At 42.6% G+C, this 23,197-nt stretch overlaps 1 protein-coding gene across 1 annotated transcript; it reads left to right on the forward strand.

Annotated features, from left to right (window-relative positions):
- Positions 1-1,866: 1,866 nt before the first annotated feature.
- Positions 1,867-14,152, forward strand: LOC306913299 (bile salt-activated lipase-like; the record flags this gene model as incomplete). The annotated part of the gene is made up of 11 exons (XM_079489890.1): positions 1,867-1,941; positions 2,828-2,975; positions 4,429-4,539; positions 5,251-5,448; positions 6,455-6,585; positions 7,570-7,677; positions 9,199-9,313; positions 9,813-9,999; positions 11,265-11,468; positions 12,191-12,400; positions 13,921-14,152. The coding sequence occupies 11 exons, from the start codon at positions 1,867-1,869 to the stop codon at positions 14,087-14,089; spliced, it is 1,656 nt and encodes a 551-aa protein (XP_079346016.1). The 3' UTR covers positions 14,090-14,152.
- Between the last annotated feature and the right edge of the window lie 9,045 nt (positions 14,153-23,197).

Here is a 23,197-nt window from a genome sequence, read left to right on the forward strand (position 1 = left end):
GTGTGTGTGTGTGTGTGTGTGTGTGTGTGTGTGTGTGTGTGTGTGTGATGAAGTCATCAAGTTCAGCTCAGTTCAACTTTACTATGTGTAATAATGAATAATTCTACAGCTCTCACACAAGTTACACAACGTGTGTGTGTGTGTGTGTGTGTGTGTGTGTGTGTGTGTGCGCGTGCGCGCGCTCATACAGTAGGGTCACCAACATGACAAAAATAATGTATCCGTGGCAAAGACTTGGTCTCGTCCGTGGCAAGTTTTAGATTTTCTTTTTCACACACCATTGTGTGATCTCATTTTGATCATGAGACTTTCCAATGACTGAATGTCAAGTCTCCAGGCTTTCTTCAGAATATGTATGACACTGCTTTACTATGACCCTGGCATATAAGGAGTCTCAAATGTTTTATTTGCAAGGAAGACCCCCCCTTGACTCTGAGAGTGTACAAATAGAACCAAATGGTTCCATTTGTTCAATATCAGAGGTACAGACCTTTCATGGTCATTCCTAGCTCTTGTATTTCTGGTGATATTATTGCCCACTTAATTGTCTATGTACGTTGGCAAAAATGAAATTTTGACAAAAATGTCCACCACGATCCAGCATGGTGATGACCTCAGGTTTAGTCCGACGCTGGGTTTTATGCGTATAGCTGCTATCCTGCTACTTTGTAGCACTGAACTGTTTTCTTTGCACTCTATTTACATGTACAGTATGGCCATTCAGGCTGTATTTTGTTGACTGGAGTTCATGATGTTCACTTAGATCGTGCGCGTACCATTTAGGACTGAGGTCGATTCTAAAAAAAAAAAAACACCTTTTAACCCATTTAGGCCTAAAAAGAAAATCTGAAATACCTACAGTGTGTTTCTATATCAGTGGTGCTCAATATTTCATGTCAAGGACCCTAAAAAATATATGTAATTGGCCGCCGACCCCCATCTGAAAATATGTTGTTCCAGGGACGCCCAGAAGCAACGATTTGAGTTAAAAACGTTCGCTCTGAAAGAATATAGATTCAAAGATTTGTGCAATATTTTTCAATAGCTAAAGTATAACATAATGCTTAAAACACCAAAAGGGGTTCCCGTTCAGAATGGGTTAAATACTGAATCTACAAGGAGTGGTAGCCATGGTAACCACACACTGATAAACTATTTTTAAAAAAAAACTATTTCCATACGAGATCTTCTGTCCTATTGGTGCATTTATTATTAACCCCTCCTCGAACACCAGCATGATCCGTATTATTCTGGTGGGGAGACATTCACCAAAAAGAGCAGAGCTACAAGGACACAACACCTTGTAGGCCTACATGGTAATTGGCTTGTAGATCGGCTATTTCTTTTTGGCGGAGAGATTTGGAGTAGATGGAAAATTCATGACCTTTTTCTTCTTTTTTTACAAAGAATGGGGGCGGGGGATGTTTAATACAGTAAAACCGGGAAAGGATCTGTGTCATCTTAGACAAAAATAGCAGATATTTTTTTTTCTTTTTCATAATTATTGAATAATTGTTTTAACCCAAATATTCTCCTCTGGCGGTGCCCGCATGGCACAAAACAATTCCAGATGGGGAGTCGTCCGGCAAAGCCAAATACATTTCAATTCGGGGTTCCTATATATTATGGCACGGGAAAAAAATAACTACTGCTTTAGAAGGCACTTGTAGAGTCGACCTCGGGTCTCAATGGGTTAAGAGGTTTATTCGCTGCGCCAGTGTTGCTGATACCGACCGAGGAGGAGGAGGAGGAAAGGATGCCGGTCCAATCGACGTGCCGGTCAGCCGTATTTTGGGAGGAGCCTCCTGTATAAAGGCTGAAGGAACATGGATCTCTGGGATCTGACGTCGTTCGCCGCCGGTCACCATGATGAAGGTAGCACTGCTTGGGGTCGTGGTCGTACTCGCTCTGCTCCACCTGGAGACCACCTCTGCCACTTCTGTAAGTTTCACCTTTATATCGTCTAAGTGTTATTGGTGCATTTAACCATTTTAATCCATTTAACCCAACGTTTGCTCTGAAAGAATATATATTCAAAGATTTTTACGATTTAAAAAAAATAGCAGATCTACAAGCTCATAGCGCGCCTCCGAGTGGCGCGCTATGAGCTTGTAGATCTGCTATTTTTCAATAGCTAAAGTATAACACAATGTTTGGATAAAACACCAAAAGGGGTCCCCGTCCAGAATGGGTTAAGAGCGGGAAAGCATCTGTTTCATTTTTTGATTTGAGCTAAAAAAAAAGCATTTTTTTTAATACTTTGGCTGTTCAAAAATTGCGGAACAGCCAATTGTGAACAGCCTTACAATTCAATTAGGATTCACCAGGTAACGATTCGATGTATTTCTACGATGCGTCACACTTTTCTATATTACTGCATTCATCGGTTAATACAAGCAGATATACTGAACACAACACTTTTTTTTCTGTATAATAATATAAACAGTATTGTAATTATTATGGGGTTTCCTGAATAATTATATATAATTATATTTTGGCTTTGATTTTCGATTATGTCACATAATCGCATTGCTGCACGGCCGAATCGCGATGCATTGGTCTTGGTTATTTTTCACACCACTAATAGAGCTGATATTTTTGTGTAAAGCTGTGAAAATTGAAGCTATGATTCCCTGCTTTCATATGACATGAAAAAACGAAAATTCAAAAAAGAAAATCCAATGGCAGTCCCTCAGTCAAATTTGGCCACATATATTTAAAGATTTTAGAACAGCTAAAGTTTAAAATAATGGTTAAGAACTGGTTAAAAGCTAAGGCGACACGGATGTGTTCCCGTGAGTTAATATGGTGTTTCCATGTCTTCCAGCTGGGAGTGGTGTACACGGAGGGAGGCATGGTGGAAGGGGACAACATCCGCCTGGGAATCGGTCGTCACATGGACATCTTCAAAGGGGTTCCCTTCGCCGACATCCCGGGGAGGTTCGAGAAGCCCAAGCCTCACCCCGGCTGGGACGGTGGGTACTAGAAATTTTTTTGGGGGGGGGGGGCATAGTTAACCTGACTCCGCCAGATGGGGCAGCAGAGAGTACACTGGGTTCCCCCCTCCTGCTCCCATCTGGGAACTCTCAGGCAGACTTGATGCCCGGCCACAAAACAGCCTGGCCAATCAGCAGCAGCTATCCAGCCTTTAGCTGCTGCTGATTGGCCAGGCTGTTTTGCGTGCACGCAAACTTTTTCCTCATCTTTTTGAACTAAATTGAACACAATCGACAGCCAATGAAGTTCCCCACTAGCCCCCTTTTCAGGGCCTCAAACCCAGTACCGCACAGTCCACTTTCCTCAAGGGCGGCCCAGGGGGCCCAATGGCTAATTTGGCCCTCGTAGAAACACCACACATTCACTTGGGTATATATTGTGTGGTTGTCAGTGGTGTAAAGTAACTAAGTACATTTGGCTTAAGTACTGTACTTAAGTACAATTTTGAGGTTATTTTACTCTACTTGAGTATTTCCAATTTTCAGTACTTTTACTTCTACTCTACTACATCACAGAAGCAAATGCTGTACTTGTTCTACACTACAAATATTTGAAAACTTTAGTTACTATTTTCACTGAATGTGCAGCTTTGATTCAGGTGGTTAAGCTATACTGTAGTGTATACCAATATGCATCTATACAAATATTCATTATACCCTAATAGATGGGTCGACTTATAGTGCCTAAGCCAATAACTGATGCTAATTTAGGGTAAAAGACTGAAGCATTTTCTTATAAATCTAGAGATATTTGTATTTTTACTTAAAGGACCACTTCACCACTTTTCAACCTATCTTCATAATAGGTCCTCACTAATAATCATGATAAAATGGCACTGTGTCTCATAGGAGGGCTGTAGGCAGTTTAGAAACCGTCTTCCAGTGACATCATCATTAGGCAGATTTTTTGATGGCTTCCATTTTCGCATTGCAACTTTTCAGGACTAGAAAGCCTGCAGTTTCTATTAGCTTGTATTCCCCATCGATGATGTCACTGGAAGACGGTTTCTGAACTAATGATTATTAGCGAGGACCTATTATATGAAGATAGGTTGAAAAGTGGTGAAGTGGTCCTTTAAGATATATTTTTTTTTACTGATATTTGTACAGTAGGTAGACAGGAAACAGGGAGAGACACACTGTCATGCTGGATTACCAGCCTAGGTGCCTGGACCGATAAGCTGGCCCAGGCCATAATTGTAATTCTGATTATGTTAATATACCATGTAATATTTCTGGGGTGAATGCACTATAACCGTGTATTTTTACTTACTTTCTCTTGTGATATCTGAAAACTTGTTTATTGCTTTTTGTATGTAAATCATTCTGTGAGGATGCAAGAAGAATAGCTGTTGCGTAACAGCTAAATGGGGATCCTATAAATAAACAAACTAAACTAACTACCTGCCGACCGTGTTATCTCTCGCCTCAGGTGTTCTCCCGGTCAAAAGATACAGGAACCGATGCCTTCAGCCTAACCTGACGGGGCGCTCCTCAGAGGACTGCCTTTACCTCAACATCTGGGTTCCTCAAGGTTATAAAGGTATGACAACACTTTACCTCAACATCTGGGTTTCTGTCGGGAGGAAACCATCTAAGTCCTTTTTGTGTGCATAATTCAGTGCTATTGAAACACCCTTTACGTCTGTGTGTTGTTTCGAAAATATTGAACCAATGAAAAGTAGTAAAAAGCGCTTGGGACAAAACCTCTTAACTCCATTGGACCCTCAAACTGTCTGCTAAAGCAACTAACTCCACCACCTCTCATGGAAGTAATTGACAACACCAACTTTGATAAGGTTTTCTTCATTTCCTGAAAAATGAACATTTAGGAGTTAAGTGGTTTCTTCCTGACATTATGTGTTCGAACATTTAACAGCAGAGATAAGTGATAAACATCATTTCTGAATAACTGTACAGTACGGTGAAATGATATCAAGGTTCATAAACAAATTGTAGCACATTTTAAAACCTGCTTTATGTGCAAATTCAAAACAGGTGGTACGCATGGGCCGTTGAGTGATATCTAACGAGCACTTCCAAACTCCAACCCTTAGAAAAAATATCACCTGCAAGGAATGTATGGACAGAAAGTAGCTCATAATAACATGTCTACGGTGGATTTTCATATTAAACAAACGCTTTGCATATAGAAACGGCTGCAATGTTGGTGAGTTTGACGTTGTTTAATTAACTTAATGGCAAGATGGCCGCCGTGTGAATAATGGTCTATTGGTTGTTGTCTTCCCACCAGTGTCTACTAATCTGGCGGTCATGGTGTGGATCTTTGGAGGAGCATTCCTGGCCGGAGGCTCCATGGGAGCTAACTTCCTGGGGAACTATCTGTACGACGGCCAGGAGATGGCCGACAGGGGAGACGTCATCATAGTGACGATAGGCTACCGGCTGGGACCGCTGGGCTTTCTCAGCACGGGAGACTCCAGCTTACCTGGTAGGTTTACGTTTATTTTATACTTGACAATATACCAGTGCCACTCCCATTTGAAAGCGCTAGTTACTTACTTTAGTTACTTTGTAGATTATTATGACAAAACAACACTATACCCACTTCAGCCCTATTTAAACTTTGGCTGTTTGGAAATAGCCGATCTACAAGTTTGCAACATGAAGCTAGATCTGCTATTTTCAAAAGATTTTTTTGTATAGATTTGAAAAGTTGTGAAACGGGACATTCTGCATTATGAGTTTCTATACGTTTGGTACTTTAAGTACATTTTAATACCAATACGTTTTACAAGAATTCTGGACATTTACTTACTTTTACTTAACTTAACAGAGTTATTCTACATTGCAGTGTTGATACTGTTATTTAACCCATTTAGGCCTGACCTCGACATTTAAAAAAAATCTTCTAAATCCTCCAGTTTTCTGAAATAAATATTTTCACGATTTTTCAAAAATAGCAGACCTACAAGCTGAGTTTGTAGATCTGCTATTTTTCAATAGCTAAATTATAACATAATGTTTAAAACACCAAAAGGGGTTCCCGCCCAAAATGAGTTAAAGGAGAAATCCAAACCAAAACACATGTACCCTGAATCAGCCTATAATCCCGTTCGTCCCAACATACATGTTGGCCTTGAATTGTTTCATAGAGCCTTACATTTCAGGCCCGTTGAGAACTCTACCGCTGGGTTCTGTACGGGCGGCAGCTCAAGAGGTGACAAAGCATAAGACAACTCATGAAAAGTTTTGAGCTACTAAAATACCCACATTAGAATGAAGACAACTAGCTTTCTACCTTTCTAGCAGCATTTTACTGTGGGAGGGGTGCATGGGGGAACAGGGGGCATACATCTATGAAACAATTCAAGGCCAACATGTACTGTACCTGTCAGGACAGGATTATAGGCTGATTCAGGGTACATGTGTTTTGTTCTGGATGTCCTCCTAAAAAATAAATAAATCTGGGAACTTTTTCTGACCGCTGTCACCAGGAAACTACGGCCTGTGGGACCAGCACGCCGCCATTGCCTGGGTGCACAGGAACATCCGTGCGTTTGGGGGAGACTCCGACAACATCACGCTCTTTGGCGAGTCCGCCGGTGGAGCGAGTGTCAGCTTCCAGGTCTGTCCCCCGGAACATTCCGCTCCATTTCTACAGCACATCACCCTACAATGATGTAGGGTGATGTCATCACCCTACAATGATGTAGGGTGAATGGGTGATGTGCTGTAGAAAATGTCCAAGATGGATTTGTATTAAATATAAACGTTGCAGATTAGAGGATAATTCACGCTTTCCGTACAGCTTAAAGGACCACTTCACCACTTTTCAACATCTCTTCATATAATTGGTCCACACTAATGTTCATGATAAAACACCACCATTTTTTCCTACTCGGTCTGTGTCTCATAGGAGGGCTTTGGGCAGTTCGGACACCCGTCCACCAGTGACATCATCATTAGGCAGATTTTTTTTAAACCAAGATTTGTTTTAAAATATATTTAGATTTGTATTATCGTGAGAACGATGGCTTCAACTTTTGCATTGCAACTTTTCAGGAAAAGAAAGCCTGACGTTTCTATTAGCTTGGATTCACCATCACTGGTGGACGGGTTTCTGAACTGCCCACAGCCTTCCTATGAGACACAGTCTGAGTAGGAAAAAATGGTGGTATTTTATCATGAACATTAGTTGGGACCAATTATAGGAAGAGAAGTTGAAAAGTTGTGCTTTAATGTTTTTTAATACAATCAGATAGTACTTTTATGTTTGGATATATGGGCTGTCAAGGCCAGAAAGATGGGGTTTTTTGCCACTCGGTAGGCGTTTTGCCACTCTGTAGGCGTTCCTGCATAACTTCCGTCCGGATACGGTGATGTCACGCGCATAGCCTCTATAAGCTAGATATGCATATACATGTATAATCACTGTCTGACTGTCTGTCTGTCTGTCTGTCTGTCTGTCTGTCTGTCTGTCTGTCTGTCTGTCTGTCTGTCTGTCTGTCTGTCTGTCTGTCTGTCTGTCTGTCTGTCTGTCTGTCTGTCTGTCTGTCTGTCTGTCTGTCTGTCTGTCTTATCTGTCTTATCTGTCTGTCTGTCTGTCTAGACCCTCACTCCTCACAACAAAGGGCTGTTCAGGAGAGCGATCAGTCAGAGCGGTGTTGCCCTGTGCCCGTGGGCCATCAACAAGAACCCTCGGGCGTTGGCGGAGAAGGTATACTAGCTGACGGATCAATTTCACCTGTGCACCTGTTCTGACTATAGTAAAACCCATTTTGGGGCGGGAACCCCTTTTGGTGTTTCATCATGTTATACTTTAGCTATTGAAAAATAGCAGATCTACAAGCTCATAGCGCGTCACCGAGTGCCGCGCTACGAGCTTGTAGATCTGCTATTTTTGAAAAATCGTGAAAATGTATTGCAAATCTTTGAATATATAGGGCTCCATTTTTGCTACTGCTAAACCCCTTATCCCTAAACTTCTTTGCCTTTTTTTACTATTTTGCAAAACATTTTCGAATAGTTAAAATGGCCAGACTACAAGCTCACCACGTGTCAATGTAGATTGGCTAGTTGAACTATTCAAAAATGTTTTTCAAAATAGTAAAAAAAGGCAAAGAAGTTTAGGGATAAGGGGTTTAGCGGTGACGAAAATGGAGCCCATATTCTTTCAGAGCGAACGTTTTTAACTCAAATATTTGGTTCTGCATGGGGGGGGGGGGTCCCTGGAACTACATGTTTTCAGATGGAGGTCGGCGACCAAATACATGTCGGCGGTCCCCGACATGAAAAAGGTTGAGCACCACTGACATAGAATCATGAGGTTTTTCAGAAAATTGTCATGATTTAGAAGACATTTTTTTTCATTTCGACGTCAGGCCTAAATGGGTTAATGTTAGTTTTTAGTCATATCTGTATTTTTTTATTGATTTGATATCTATACTATTTATTTATATATCCAAAGCAGTGGTTTTCACCCTTTTCATATCAAGGTCCGGCCATTATTTATTCGTCACTTGAGCCACGGACCACCATTTGATGAGATTTAGCCTCTCAGACCAAAGAATAATTTGTTGTCTTGATCTTTTCCACAATTCCATAGTGTATAGTGTGTCGCAGTCCCGCCCCCTTTCATGACGACGCCAGGCCCAGGAAATGATTCCCAATGCATTTTTCCCATTGACATTTCAAAAAGTATTTATTTAAAGACGGTTACGCCGCGGACAAAGCCAACTCGAGTCGTGACAACTCATGACAACAAACACAATATTTTGGACCAAACAAATAATTACAAAGAAGTGTAATTATTTCTAATTATTTGTTCGGCTCCAAAAATTGTTTGTTGTCATGATTTGTCACGACAAGAGTTGGCTTTGTACGAGGCTTAAAGGGTATTTAAATAAATACTTTCTGAAATGTCTATGAGGAAAATGAAGGGAGAATCATTTACTGGGCCCTGGTAGGGGGCGGGACTGCAACGCTCTATTGATGTGGTATCATTAGGAGAGATAACAGGCCAAAACGTTGATCAAAATAACAATTATTCTACATGCTCTAATAATTTAACTCTTGAGAGCGTAATATGAAACCAAATTGGTTCCATTTTACCCCCTTCAAGATCTCTAATAGGAGTGAAACATTGTTGTAATCACTCTTTCATGTAGAGGTGAATGTTTCTGTGATAGTATTTTCTTTAATCCTGTCTTTTGTACATTCATGTTTCATTTTTTAACAGATTGCTCTGAAAGTCAATTGTCCTACCGATGCCAACATGGTCGCCTGTTTGAAAATGGCTGATCCTGTGGCGATCACCAACGCCGGAAAGCTAGCCACCAGCAGCTCACCCGATAGTAAGTAGCCTATACTACGGTACACTAGACTAGACAGCCACCTGTACAAAACAAAAATAGTACTACACTAGACAGTAGGGGATGTCCCCATCACGATTGTTTTGCTCCCGGTCCGATTCTGATGATTTTTCACAACACTCCATATTTGGGCATGCCTGACACAGAACTCCATATAGGAATAAAGGGACACAGAGAGAGAGATACAGAGATCTCCATATATGGGCATAAAAGGGACACAGACAGATGGGTGGAACGGGTACTCTGACACGGGTACAACGGGACACAGAACTCCATAGATATACTAAAGGGACACATAATAACTTGGTGGAGCATGCATTTCAACTTGCATCGTTCCAATTAGGCCAGTGCCCAACGGGCACCGCTCTAGTTATAACAAAGGAGCGAGAACAGCATGATCCTTTTCAATTAGGACTTAGGCTGTTTTACCAGAGGTGGCCAGTGTCATGAATTATATTATAATTATTGTCCTTGTGTCCAGAGCCCATAGTGACCAACCTGGACTTCTCTCCTGTGGTGGACGGAGACTTCGTGCCGGAGCATCCTGCCAACCTGTTCCACAACGCCGCACACCTGGACTACATGGCGGGAGTTAACAACATGGACGGTCACCTGTTCACTGGCCTGGACATCCCCTCCATCAACCGACCCCTGGCGGATGTCCCCATGTGAGTACCACATGTCCCCTCTACCACCCCTGGTGGTTGATGGAACCACCAGGGGCCCTAAAGGGCGAGGTCGCGTGCCGTGCACGCATCCGCCTGGGTGTTGGCAGACAGCACACTGTTGGGGAGGCGCTTTGGCATGGCGGGGTCAGATCAACACATGGAATGAATTCTGTACTGGCCATATATGGAGCGTGTCTTGAGTGCAGGGTTTGATGAGGTCAGATCAACATATGGAATGTCAGAATAGGAAGGGTGGGTGGGGTTGGATCAACATATGGAATGTCAGAACAGGTCAGCTCCATATATGGAGATCTAAGGGTTTGAGGTCAGATGTAGAGTTGCTGGCCGGCTCTATGCAGATCTAGGTGATGATCCAGGGTTGGATGAGGGCAGTGTTGTGATCTTCATATATGGAGATGGCCATATGGTGGTGTGTCGTGTCACGAGGTGTGACCATATATGGAGGCGTGATGTCACGAGTCATGACCATATTATGAAGGTGTGGTGTCACGAGGCATGACCATATATGGAGGCGTGGGGTAACTAACTAACTGACGGACGGATCTGGACGGGAGATGCAGGTTTTCGTAGTAAAAATGCGGACCTATGATCACAATAATTCAGGTGGTGCCGTGCATGAAAAAGTTATTTACAGGGGTGACTTGAGCCAAAAGATGGTTGAGAAACGCTGGCATACATACTGTCATATAGGCGGATCTAGAAATGATGGGCCCCTGGGCCACCGTCATGCAAAAGGGCCCCCCCCCCCCCCCCCCCAGATCTTTTTTTTTTGTTTCCCGACATGGCGCATACTGTCTGTACATGTGTACGCATATAACAATTATGACATATATAGGCCTGCGATATTCAGATTTACAGCAAGGGATTGCTTAAAAATAATAAACAGCCACAAACTATGCCAAATAAATGCAAACTGAGGGTTTAAACACTTGCAGTAATGTACCGTATCATGATGGTTTAGGACTTTTGGGGTTATTGTATTGACACAAATGAATAAGCCCATTGTTAATAACAGTGACAAGGACCGTGTGTGTCACTGTAAGACTGTTATTCACTGCTACCCCTTTTTGGGGGGCCCCTGAGCTTGAGCCTCTTCGCAGTCACGCGGACGATCAAGCGCCCCCCCTAGCTCAGGGGCCCCTGGGCCTGGGCTAGGGGGGCGCTTGGATAATCCTCCCCTGCATACTGTATTACATTTTTGCCAATAAACCAAAGGTTCAAACATTGTGCTCCACGATTTGCAGAACCGACGTCAAGAGACTCCTGGCTGCGTACACCAGGGAGAAGGGCCAGGCCGGCATGGACAACGCCTATCTCACGTACAGCTCAGACTGGGGATCCAATCCCAAGCAAGAAGTCATCAAGAAAACCATCGTGGATATCGGCACGGACTACATCTTCCTGATCCCAATACAGGAAGCCCTCCACCGTCAAGCTCTCAACGCCACGTAAAAAAAAAAAAACATCTTTCTGCTTATCTTTCTGTTTCTCTTCCCAATACATTTATTTTGTATTAACCCATTTAGCCCTGTTGCAACCTATACGTCGTTATACCTTTCAATCCGGATGCTATACCTCTGTGTCTCATTAGTTGTTGCAACATCATTATTTATATATACTGTATGTATTTTTATTTTTAAAACGTTTTAGAAGGCTTTTCTGGAATCGCCCTTAGCAGGTCTACCGGCATATGGGTTAAATAACCCATTTTGGGCGGGAACCCCTTTTGGTGTTTTAAACATTGTTATAATTTAGCTATTGAAAAATAGCAGATCTACAAGCTCATAGCGCGCTACGAGGTTGTAGGTCTGCTATTTTTGAAAAATCGTGAAAATATGGCACGAATCTATGAATATATATTCTTTCAGAGCGAACGTTTTTAACTCAAATCTTTGCTTCTGGGGGGGTTCCTGGAACAACATATTTTCAGATGGGGGTCGGTGGCCGATTACATATCATTTTTGGGGTCCTTGACATGAAATATTGAGCACCACCGATACAGAAACATCTTTCAGAAAACTGTCAGAATTTAGAAGACATTTTTAAAATGTCAGGCCAGATCTGTTAGATCACCCACTTTGTATAGTATGTTTTCCAACATACTATTCGGGGGGCTATAAAGTCATGGTTATATAATATAACGCTTGCTCCACTTCTCGTCCCTTCACAGGACCGGCCGTACCTACTCCTACCTGTTCTCGGAGCCGAGCCGCTTGGCGGGCGCGTTCCGCCCCTACCCCAGCTGGATGGGCGCCGACCACATCGACGACCTGCAGTACATCTTCGGGAAGCCGTTCAGCACGCCCCTGGGCTACTGGCCCAGCCACCGCGACGTCTCCGGATACATGATCGCCTACTGGACCAACTTCGCCAAGACTGGGTACACTAGCAACACTATAGCAACACTAGCAACCAGAGGGGAAAAGGGTTCCATTTTGTAAAAAAAAAAAAAACGTTAAAGATGGAGTGCTGCGATTTCTCCCCCCCCCCCCCCCCCCCCCACCCTACACTATCATCATCAGGTATTATTATTACATAAGGAGGAAGATTTGTTTAAAAAAAAGTGTACAGTATTTGTTAAAATTTCGTTTTTATTTGGACACGCCCGGCCAGTTCATTAACCTTCTTCGATTTTTAAAAAATAGCAGACCTACAAGCTCGTAGCGCGCCACAGTAGATCTGCTATTTTTCAATAGCTAAAGCATAACATAATGCTAACACCAAAAGGGGTTCCCGCCCAAAATAGGTTAAGTATGCCTGGTTTGGCTGGTGGGTGGTGATCCACCTGAACTGAAGCCACACCCACAGCTGTTGTTGTATGATGATAAAGGGGGAGGGGTTAGGGGAGGGGGTGATATTGTGATGTCACTCTATATCACTGTTTTTTTCATTGGCACGTTTGACTGTCAAGGTTTCAGCCTCCAGGAAGAAACCCTAAATACAAAGGGAAGACATCATTGCACATAACCACCACACCAAGGGGCCTAATGAACTACTGTCACCTCATAAACACATGAAAGGCTGGGAAGAAATACAAAAATCACGGCACTCCATCTTTAAAAACAACAACATAAAAGGGGCATCTTCTTAAACTTGCACCCTGCTTAAAATAGGGTGTGAGAAATAGCACAAAAGTTCAAACGTGTTGCATCGTTGTGAGCTTGGTATATGAAGAGGAACTGCATGCCCCTTATCCTTTTACTCAGAGTAATATTCTGAGAAAAGTACTTTAATTTACGTTGTGTCGCGCTGCGACGTGTTGTGAGCTTGTAGATTTGCTATTTTCAGCATGCAACCAACCGAGTGTAAAATCAAAAGCCATTACGATGTCATCAAGGCCCAGCAAAATACATTGTAGTCGATTTAGTTGACAAAAATCGTATGATATTTAGTCGACTAAAACTAAAACATTTCAGATGACTAAAATATGACTAAGACTAGACTGGAATTTTATTTTAAAGACTATGACTAAAACAAATTATTATTAAAAAAGAATTCAAGGCCTTTAAAGGAGCATTCAGTGATTTGGGTGATTTGGAAAACCACCCAGTCCACCCCGGTAACAAAATGTGCACATGCACGCTCTACAGTGGGGGGAAGTGCAACAGGCCAACAGCATGTGCCCCCACTCGATCATGATTGGAGGAAGGCCCCTCTCATCCTGATTGGATGAAGGCTTTGCCACCCGCCACCAAAACTGAAACTAGGGTTTTTTGACCCCAGGGGCTCACTGGGGACAGGGAGGAACTCCTTATATGGTCAGCACACTCTATGGTAGGGAGGATTATCCACAAAAAAAAAAGTGATATTTGAATGAAGTGAAATCACTGAATATACCTTTAACGTAATTATTTCACTTTCCCATGCACGCTTTTTGTCCAATTTGTGGCCTACATACAGAGACCCCAACAAAGGAGGGCTGCGCGTGCCGGTCAACTGGCCCGAGTTCAACAGCAACACGCAACAGTTCCTGGAGATCAACGCCAGCATGAACAGGAACTCTGTCAAGCAGCAGCTGAGGTTGCGCTTCGTTCACTTCTGGACTAGTGTCCTGCCCAACCTTCCATAACTCTGTCAAACATCACCAGTGTCCTGCCCAACCTTCCATAACTCTGTCAAACATCACCAGCAGGGCCGAATTTACCATATGGGCACTTTGGGCACGTGCCCAGGGGCCCTTGGGCACCAGGGGCCCCTTTTTTAGCTCCACAGAAAATTTCCCTGCTAATCCGAATTAAATAAATGGTGTCTAAAAAGATTAGTGTTTTATTGTTGGTGAGAAGGGCAGCTGAAAAGTGCAATTGTGTGTAAAGCAGCAACAATGCGCTAGATTGGCTGTCACTCTGGGGGGGGGGGGGGGGTAGGCGACCGGAAATAGGCCAATATAACGGCATAAAAACTGCCCCAAAACGGCTCCGAAACAGCAAAAATGTTGCGCGTGCGTGAAGGGGGGCCCTTCGAGCTTCAGTGCCCAGGGGCCCTCAGAGGTGTTAATCCGGCCCTGATCACCAGTGTGCTGCCCAACCTCCCATAAGTCTGTCAAACAGCACCAGTGTGCTGCCCAACCTCCCATAAGTCTGTCAAACAGCACCAGTGTGCTGCCCAACCTCCCATAACTCTGTCAAACATCACCAGTGTCCTGCCCAACCTCCCATAACTCTGTCAAACATCACCACAGTCCTGCCCAACCTCCCATAACTCTGTCAAACATCACCAGTGTGCTGCCCAACCTCCCATAACTCTGTCAAACATCACCAGTGTCCTGCCCAACCTCCCATAACTCTGTCAAACATCACCAGTGTGCTGCCCAACCTCCCATAACTCTGTCAAACATCACCAGTGTCCTGCCCAACCTCCCATAACTCTGTCAAACATCACCAGTGTGCTGCCCAACCTTCCATAACTCTGTCAAACATCACCAGTGTGCTGCCCAACCTCGCATAACGTCAGTGTCCTAACGTAAATCATTGCGGTTTGTTAATTAACAACCTATAGCTGTATTTAGGGCCCGTAAAGACCTCCATGTAAGTTATTATGTGAAGTCCACAAGATGGTCACATATTTTGGCAGGTCACCATTTTCGTGTAACGCCGCTATGCTGGAGTGAGCGAGTGGCCGAGATTTGTGCTATTGGAATTTGGCTTATGGGTTAGATGAAGATTCATTAACAAGCTTGTGTGGCATGTCTGGTAGTCCAAAGCTGCATGCGTTCACACGGGCAGATGCAAAGATGCAGTCTACCATTCATTTTCAATGGAAGCCAAGCGCCAACAGCCATGAAAACATTTAGCTAGTTTAAACTTCAGCTCAAAATACACAAAGCTACAAATTTGCTGCACGTAGCTTATATTTTATTAGTTTGCATCTTTGAATCTTTTACTGCCAGTGTGAACGCAGCAAAACGCTGCACGATTCTGTTCTGTCATTACTTAATTGACACAATAAACACGTATGACAAAATGCATTAGAAATGGCTCTTGTTTTCATTTAAATCGCCATACTGGTCCACATTATATGCCATGCCTCATATAATATACTCTAATCAAAGTATATATGGTACTTAAAGAGGCACAATGTTTATTTTTTTTTAATAAAGTGAAATTTTGGCCAATCTGTATGGCAGAGTATGTTAATACAGTGGTTCTGAAACAGTGGTCCTTGAGGGGGTTCCAGGTGGTCCCCAGCTAAATGACGGAGAGTTGGTAACCAAATGGACCCTTATTATTACGGTAGATCTTTATCTCTTGGTAGCGTAAAATGAAACCAAATGGGTCCATTTGATAATATAATTAAAATGACACAGTTACTTCACACAATGTGAAGTAACTTGGTGAAAAAAGTAAATGTTCTATAATACGTCATGCCAAATAAAGTCATAGTGTTTATTTCTGGTCCTGTATCTAATCTCTGTAATGTTCTGCTCGGTGGTTGTGAGAATCTGTCCGTCTGTCTGTTTCCCATCATGTGAACTCGTTCAAGGTCGTCGTCGTGCTTTGATCTCCACATACCCAACGAGTCATTCAAGGTCGTGCTTTGATCTCCACATACCCAACGAGTCATTCAAGGTCGTCATGCTTTGGCTTGGGCACCTATGGCTGCCGAGCCAGCCTGGACGGCGTGCCGCGGGTTCGACTCCCAAGCCCGACAGCCTTTGCCCGCGTGTCACTCCCCATCTCTCTCCCCCTTTCCCGTCTGTCTACTGTTCCCTATCAATAAAGGCATAAAGCCAAAAACTAATCTTAAAAAAAAAGAAGGTTGTCATGCTTTGATCTCCACACCCAACGAGTCGCACAAAGTCCTGTGTCCGCTTAACCCCTTCAATCCTCTTCCACACCAGGCGTGTTCAACAGGGGGTCTTTTTTATTATTTTTTTTACATTAACCACTTGATCCCTAGCATCCGTATACTAAGGAGAACTTTAGCCACAGAGTCAAAGGTCAACTTTACTACGGTACGTGTATTGACATTTTAAGTGGTTAAATGACCCACACACACACACACACACACACACACATGAACTCAAATAGACAACAATGATGACAGTGCTGCTGTCAAACATGTCCATGAAACCATCTACATGAAATCTATAGTTATGTGTTTGCTGAGCCTTGCACCCCCACATTTGGTCCAAATTGAACATAAATGGTCTTGTTCTTCATTGCTTTTTCTGCTCAAGTAATTAAAGTGGGTCACGTTTGGAATTGTAACAGCTGAAATCAATAATGTATCACGATATTAACCTGTGGGCTGCATTAATAAACTTTATAGCACCTAATTTCATACATAAATGGAGCTCAAAGTGCTTCACAGGGCAGAACATAAAAATAGCAATAAAACACAAGCAAACAGTTAAAATGAATAAAACAATGGCAAAGAACGTAAAAAATAAAAGCATACAAACATAGAAGAAAATAAAACATGCAGCAAATCAGTCAGGACAGAGTAGGATCACAGATATTAAAACTCAACTAAAACTGCAAGAGTGAAGAGGTGAGTCTTGAGTTAAGCTTTATGTCTACAGAGGGTCTGAGCTGAATTGGTAGCGTATTCCAGGCTGTTGGCCCGTAAAAGCAGAAGGCTGCCTCACCATATTTTTTTGTAGACATTTCTTTAGGCACTTCAAGCAGGCCAGCAGACCTGACCTGAGGGGGCGGTTGGGAACATATCTATAGGTAGGCAGTCACGGAGGTAAGAAGGTGCAAGACCATTTAGGGATTTATTTATAAACAAGTAAAATCATTTTAAAAATCAATCCTAAAGACCACTGGGAGCCAATAGTGATGATAAAACTGGAGTAATATGTTCTCTCATCTTAGTTCTAGTTAAAACTCTAGCAGCCGCATTTTGAACAAGTTGGAGTCTGTCCGTTGATTTCTTTGGCAGGCCCGAGAGGAGGGCATTACAATAATCGAGTTGAGAAAAGACAAAAGCATGGACCAACGTTTTAGCATTAAAGCATGTACGCTCTAGTCCAGTGGTTTTCAACCAGTGGCAGGGCTGGACTGGGACAAAAATTCGGCCCGGGCATTTTCGCGTGAATTTGGCCCAGACCGGCCCACCACAACCAGCGCGCAGATAGCAGAAACTCTACCACCCACTCCGTCGAGGCACACACACAAACAAGCACCGCCGGGGGGGTCAGGGGGGGCGCTACCTGGTGGCCTGCCGCCTATTGGCCTGCCTGCCTGCCTTTTTTTTTAATCATGGCGGCCCCCTACGGTCGCGGCCCACCGGGAAAATGCCCGGTATGCCCGGTGGCCAGTCCAGCCCTGACCAGTGGTCCGGGAGACCACCAGTGGGCCATGAGGGCGTTCCAACTCCAAGTGTCTCCAGTTAAATGATGGAGAGTTGGTAACCATTTGGTTTCATTTCATGCTCTCAAGAGTTAAATTATTGTTAAACATCTGCATTAGTTATAATTTAAAAAGAAGTAACACATTTATTTATTTTTTGCCGTCCATCTCTCCTTAATGGTACCACATCAACACAGCATAGAATTGTGGACATAATCTTATCCAACAACTAAATATTCTTAAATTTTGGTGGTCCGTGGCTCAAATGGCCAATACATTATGGGCCTTAATATGAAAAGGGTTGAAAACCACTGCTCTATTGTCACTGCTCAGGGGGTGCATACTTAGTTTTTTAGACTAGTCATTGGTTAGACATGGGTTAAGGGTTAGGTTTAGGTGTGCTGCCCCGTGGGACGTTAGGTTTAGGGTGAGGGTTTGAGATAGGTTGTAGTTGTAGGACTAATGACTGCTCAATGACTGGTCTAACCAATGACTAGATCATTTGATTAGTCCATTGGATAGAATAGATGGAGAGAGACAGAGATGAAGCAGGTGAATCTACACATTGTTTAAAGTCGGTGTGCAGTAGGCCTACTTAGTTCAGAACGACATGTACATGTACGACATGTATTCTACCTGTCTAAATACTTCCTTAATATCAACGAAGTCCACACCCACAACACCAGAGGGAGTTCAACAAACCATGTGCAACCCAGATTCGGAACAAACAAGGGACTAAATGAATTTCGCTCCTATGCCACCAAAATGTGGAACGCCCTGCCAACAGTCATTAAGACATGCGAATCCCTTGAATCCTTCAAAACCGCTCTCAAAGGGCACCTATACGGACGGCTGCAATTCGAAACTGGCCCCCGTAAATTCTAAATCCCCCACCCACCCCTTTCCCCCCTCACTGTAGGCTATATGTTTTTTTTTCCCTTTTTACCTCCTATGATGATTTCCTGTTTTGACTATATAGTTGTGTATATTTGTACGTCTCTGAATGTTTTGATGAATTGAAAATGGTGGGCCGTAATGCTTTATGGTGTCGTCCACTCACAGTTAACAGTTTTTGTATTGAGCTGTAGCCTACTTGAAATGTACTGTAATTCTGCAAACTGTTAATAAATCAATCAAGCAATCAATCAATCAAAAACGACAACCTATACCTCAAACTGTCGTGGACAGACTGGAAAACCATCGTTTTCCTCCATCTAGTGGTCAGCACCCATTATTATAATTAATGTCAGGGACACCCATCTGAACATATGTTGTACCAGGAACCCCCATATGAACATTATGTTGTACCAGGAACCCCCATATGAACATTATGTTGTACCAGGGACCCCCATATGAACATTATGTTGTACCAGGGACCCCCATCAGAACATTATGTTGTACCAGGGACCCCCCATATGAACATTATGTTGTACCAGGGACCCCCATCAGAACATTATGTTGTACCAGGGACCCCCATCTGAACATTATGTTGTACCAGGGACCCCCATCAGAACATTATGTTGTACCAGGGACCCCCATCAGAACATTATGTTGTACCAGGGACCCCCATCAGAACATTATGTTGTACCAGGGACCCCCATATGAACATTATGTTGTACCAGGGACCCCCATCAGAACATTATGTTGTACCAGGGACCCCCATATGAACATTATGTTGTACCAGGGACCCCCATCAGAACATTATGTTGTACCAGGGACCCCCATCAGAACATTATGTACCAGGGACCCCCATCTGAACATTATGTTGTACCAGGGACCCCCATCAGAACATTATGTTGTACCAGGGACCCCCATCAGAACATTATGTTGTACCAGGAACCCCCATCTGAACATATGTTGTACCAGGGACACCCATCTGAACATTATGTTGTACCAGGGACCCCTATCAGAACATTATGTTGTACCAGGGACCCCCATCTGAACATTATGTTGTACCAGGGACCCCCATCAGAACATTGTGTTGTACCAGGGACCCCAATCTGAACATTATGTTGTACCAGGAACCCCCATATGAACATAATGTTGTACCAGGAACCCCCATATGAACATTATGTTGTACCAGGGACCCCCATCAGAACATTATGTTGTACCAGGGACCCCCATCAGAACATTATGTTGTACCAGGGACCCCCATCAGAACATTATGTTGTACCAGGGACCCCCATCTGAACATTATGTTGTACCAGGGACCCCCATCAGAACATTATGTTGTACCAGGGACCCCCATCAGAACATTATGTTGTACCAGGGGCCCCCATCAGAACATTATGTTGTACCAGGGACCCCCATATGAACATTATGTTGTACCAGGGACCCCCATCAGAACATTGTGTTGTACCAGGGACCCCCATCAGAACATTATGTTGTACAGTGAAATCAAATACAAAATACTTATTGATACCTAAAGGACAAAGTCGTCCGGCCGTTCTACCGGCCACTCTACCCCGAGCCACTGACCGTCGACTGACTTCAAGCTCTGCAATTTGAGAAGAAACACTTGTTTCTAAATCATAATTGAGCCTATAGTTTTTAATTGTATTGCAGCAAGACAACCATTCACGTTTTCCTCCACAATAGGCTTTTGAACCTATATATGTCATTTTCTTTTGAAAGCACTATATTTCTAAAACTATGACACATTTCAAAGATTCCTTTTCAGGCAAACAAGTCGATAAGATGAACCTATGAATGGGGTTTCTAGGTGAAAGTATGTAGGACTAGTAGCATGACGACGAGTATAATAAACTGGAAGAAAAGTGTGTTCTGGTCCTGTTGATTGAGCAGGAGCCAGGTTTCTATGTCCCGCTCAGCTCAATACTCAAAAATGATGAAAAACGGCATGCCATAGTGTGAAGCGTGACGGAAAAGCGTGACGGAAAGCGTGACGAAAAAGCGTGACGAAAAAGCCATGGAGTGATTTTCGTCTTTTTTTCAAATCCTTGTTTTTCATCATTTATAGCCCATGTCTCGGACGCCATAGGATAGGCCTATATCATGCCGTTTTTCATCATTTTTGAGGATTAAAAAAAAAGACGAAAATCACTCCGAGACCATGGACTATAGCCCATGGTCTCCGAGTGATTTTTTCAAATCCTCGTTTTTCATCATTTTTGACCATGGGCTATACTGTATCTTTCTTTCTTTCTTTCTTTCTTTCTTTCAAGATGGTCAACATGGTCAAGATGGTCAAGATGGTCAAGAAAGAAAGAAAGAAAGAAAGAAAGGAATAAAGAAACAAAGAAACAAAGAAAGAAAGAAACATTTTACGCCCATTGCATCTCGGACGCCGTTTTTCATCATTTTTGAGGATTTGCAAAAAAGATGAAAATCACTCCGTGCATGGGCTATAGCCCGGGCCATGGCCTCGGACGGAATACTATAGCATGCCGTTTTTCATCATTTTTGAGGACTTGAAAAAAAGACGAAAATCACTCAGAAGCTACAAAACATTTCAAAGTAAAAAGTTCCAGCATGTGTCTCCACAGTAAGCTGAATTATAAAAAGTGTGAATGGAGTTTCTAGGTGAAAGTGATTTTTTGACGTGCCAATAATCGCTGCCATTGAGCCCCATTATGAATTTCTCAAATTTGAAAGCACTATTTCAAGGTTCAAGGTTCAAGGTTGTCTTTATTTCTAAAACTATGAAACATTTCAAAGATTCCTTTTCAGGCAAACATGTCCACCGTAAGATGAACCTAAATAGGTTTGAAAGGGGATTCTAGGTGTAATTATGTAGGACTAGTAGCATGCCAAAGTTATATTTTTTTTCGGACGGCATACTATAGCATGTCGTTTTTCGTGATTTTGGACTATTTGAAAAAAAGATGAAAATCATGAAAAAACGAAATACTATAGTTCATGGCTTCGGACGGCATACTATATTATGTCATATTTTCATGATTTTGGGACACTATGTCAGAGCCAGGACTTGACCCTGCAGCCTCCTGATTACCAGGCAGGCTCTGTACCCAGTGAGCCACTGTGCATGCTGTTCTTAAAAGGCCGATTAGATAATGACAGAAGAGCCAGAGACTTGTTTCCATTGTGGTTCATAAACATTCGAGCGTCTAGAGATGAACAACAGCAAAAGAAACAATAGACAAATCTCCTGTTATTTTATTTTTTGTATTTTATTTTTGTATCAATGTTGTACACAAAAGGAACAGCAGACTGCATTGTGGCAGGTAGCAAGTAGATCAGTGACTTAGCACACTGGCTGCATGATCTGGAGATAGTGGGTTCAACCCCACTCAAATCTTTACTTGCCAAAATCTGCCATTGACCCCCATTCTGAATTTCTCAAATTTAAAAGCACTATATTTCTAAAACTATGAAACATTTCAAAGATTCCTTTTCAGGCAAACATGTCCACCGTAAGATGAACCTAAGGCTTGAATGGGGTTTCTAGGTGTAAGTATGTAGGACTAGTAGCATACCAAAGTTTGTGCTATTGCCATTGAGAATGCATTGGGCGTTAAAGTTAAATAACTCAGAAACTACAAAACATTTCAAAGTAAAAGGTTTCAGCATGTGTCTCCACAGTAAGCTGAATTATAAAACGTGTGAATGGAGTTTCTGGGTGAAAGTGAATTTGACGTGTCAATATCTGCCATTATACATTTCTCACATTTAAAGCACTATATTTCTAAAACTATGAAACATTTCAAAGATTCCTTTTCAGGCAAACATGTCCACCGTAAGATGAACCTAAGTAGGCTTAAATGGGGTTTCTAGGTGTACGTATGTAGGACTAGTAGCATGCCAAAGTTTGTGCTATTGCCATTGAGAATGCATTGGGCGTTAAAGTTAAATAACTCAGAAACTACAAAACATTTCAAAGTAAAAGGTTCCAGCATGTGTCTCCACAGTAAGCTGAATTATAAAAAGTGTGAATGGAGTTTCTAGGTGAAAGTGCTTTTTTGACGTGCCAATATCTGCCATTGAGCCCCATTGTAAAATTCTCAAATTTGAAAGCACTATATTTCTAAAACTATGAAACATTTCAAAGATTCCTTTTCAGGCAAACATGTCCACCGTAAGATGAACCTAAGTAGGCTTGAATGGGTTTTCTAGGTGTAAGTATGTAGGACTAGTAGCATGCCAAAGTTTGTGCTATTGCCATTGAGAATGCATTGGGCGTTAAAGTTAAATAACTCAGAAACTACAAAACATTTCAAAGTAAAAAGTTCCAGCATGTGTCTCCACAGTAAGCTGAATTATAAAACGTGTGAATGGAGTTTCTGGGTGAAAGTGAATTTGACTGCCACTATCTGCCATTATACATTTCTCACATTTAAAGCACTATATTTCTAAAACTATGAAACATTTCAAAGATTCCTTTTCAGGCAAACATGTCCACCGTA

The sequence above is a fragment of the Electrona antarctica genome (genome assembly GCF_951216825.1).
Source record: "Electrona antarctica genome assembly, chromosome: 20".
In the NCBI taxonomy this organism is placed as follows: Eukaryota; Metazoa; Chordata; class Actinopteri; order Myctophiformes; family Myctophidae; genus Electrona; species Electrona antarctica.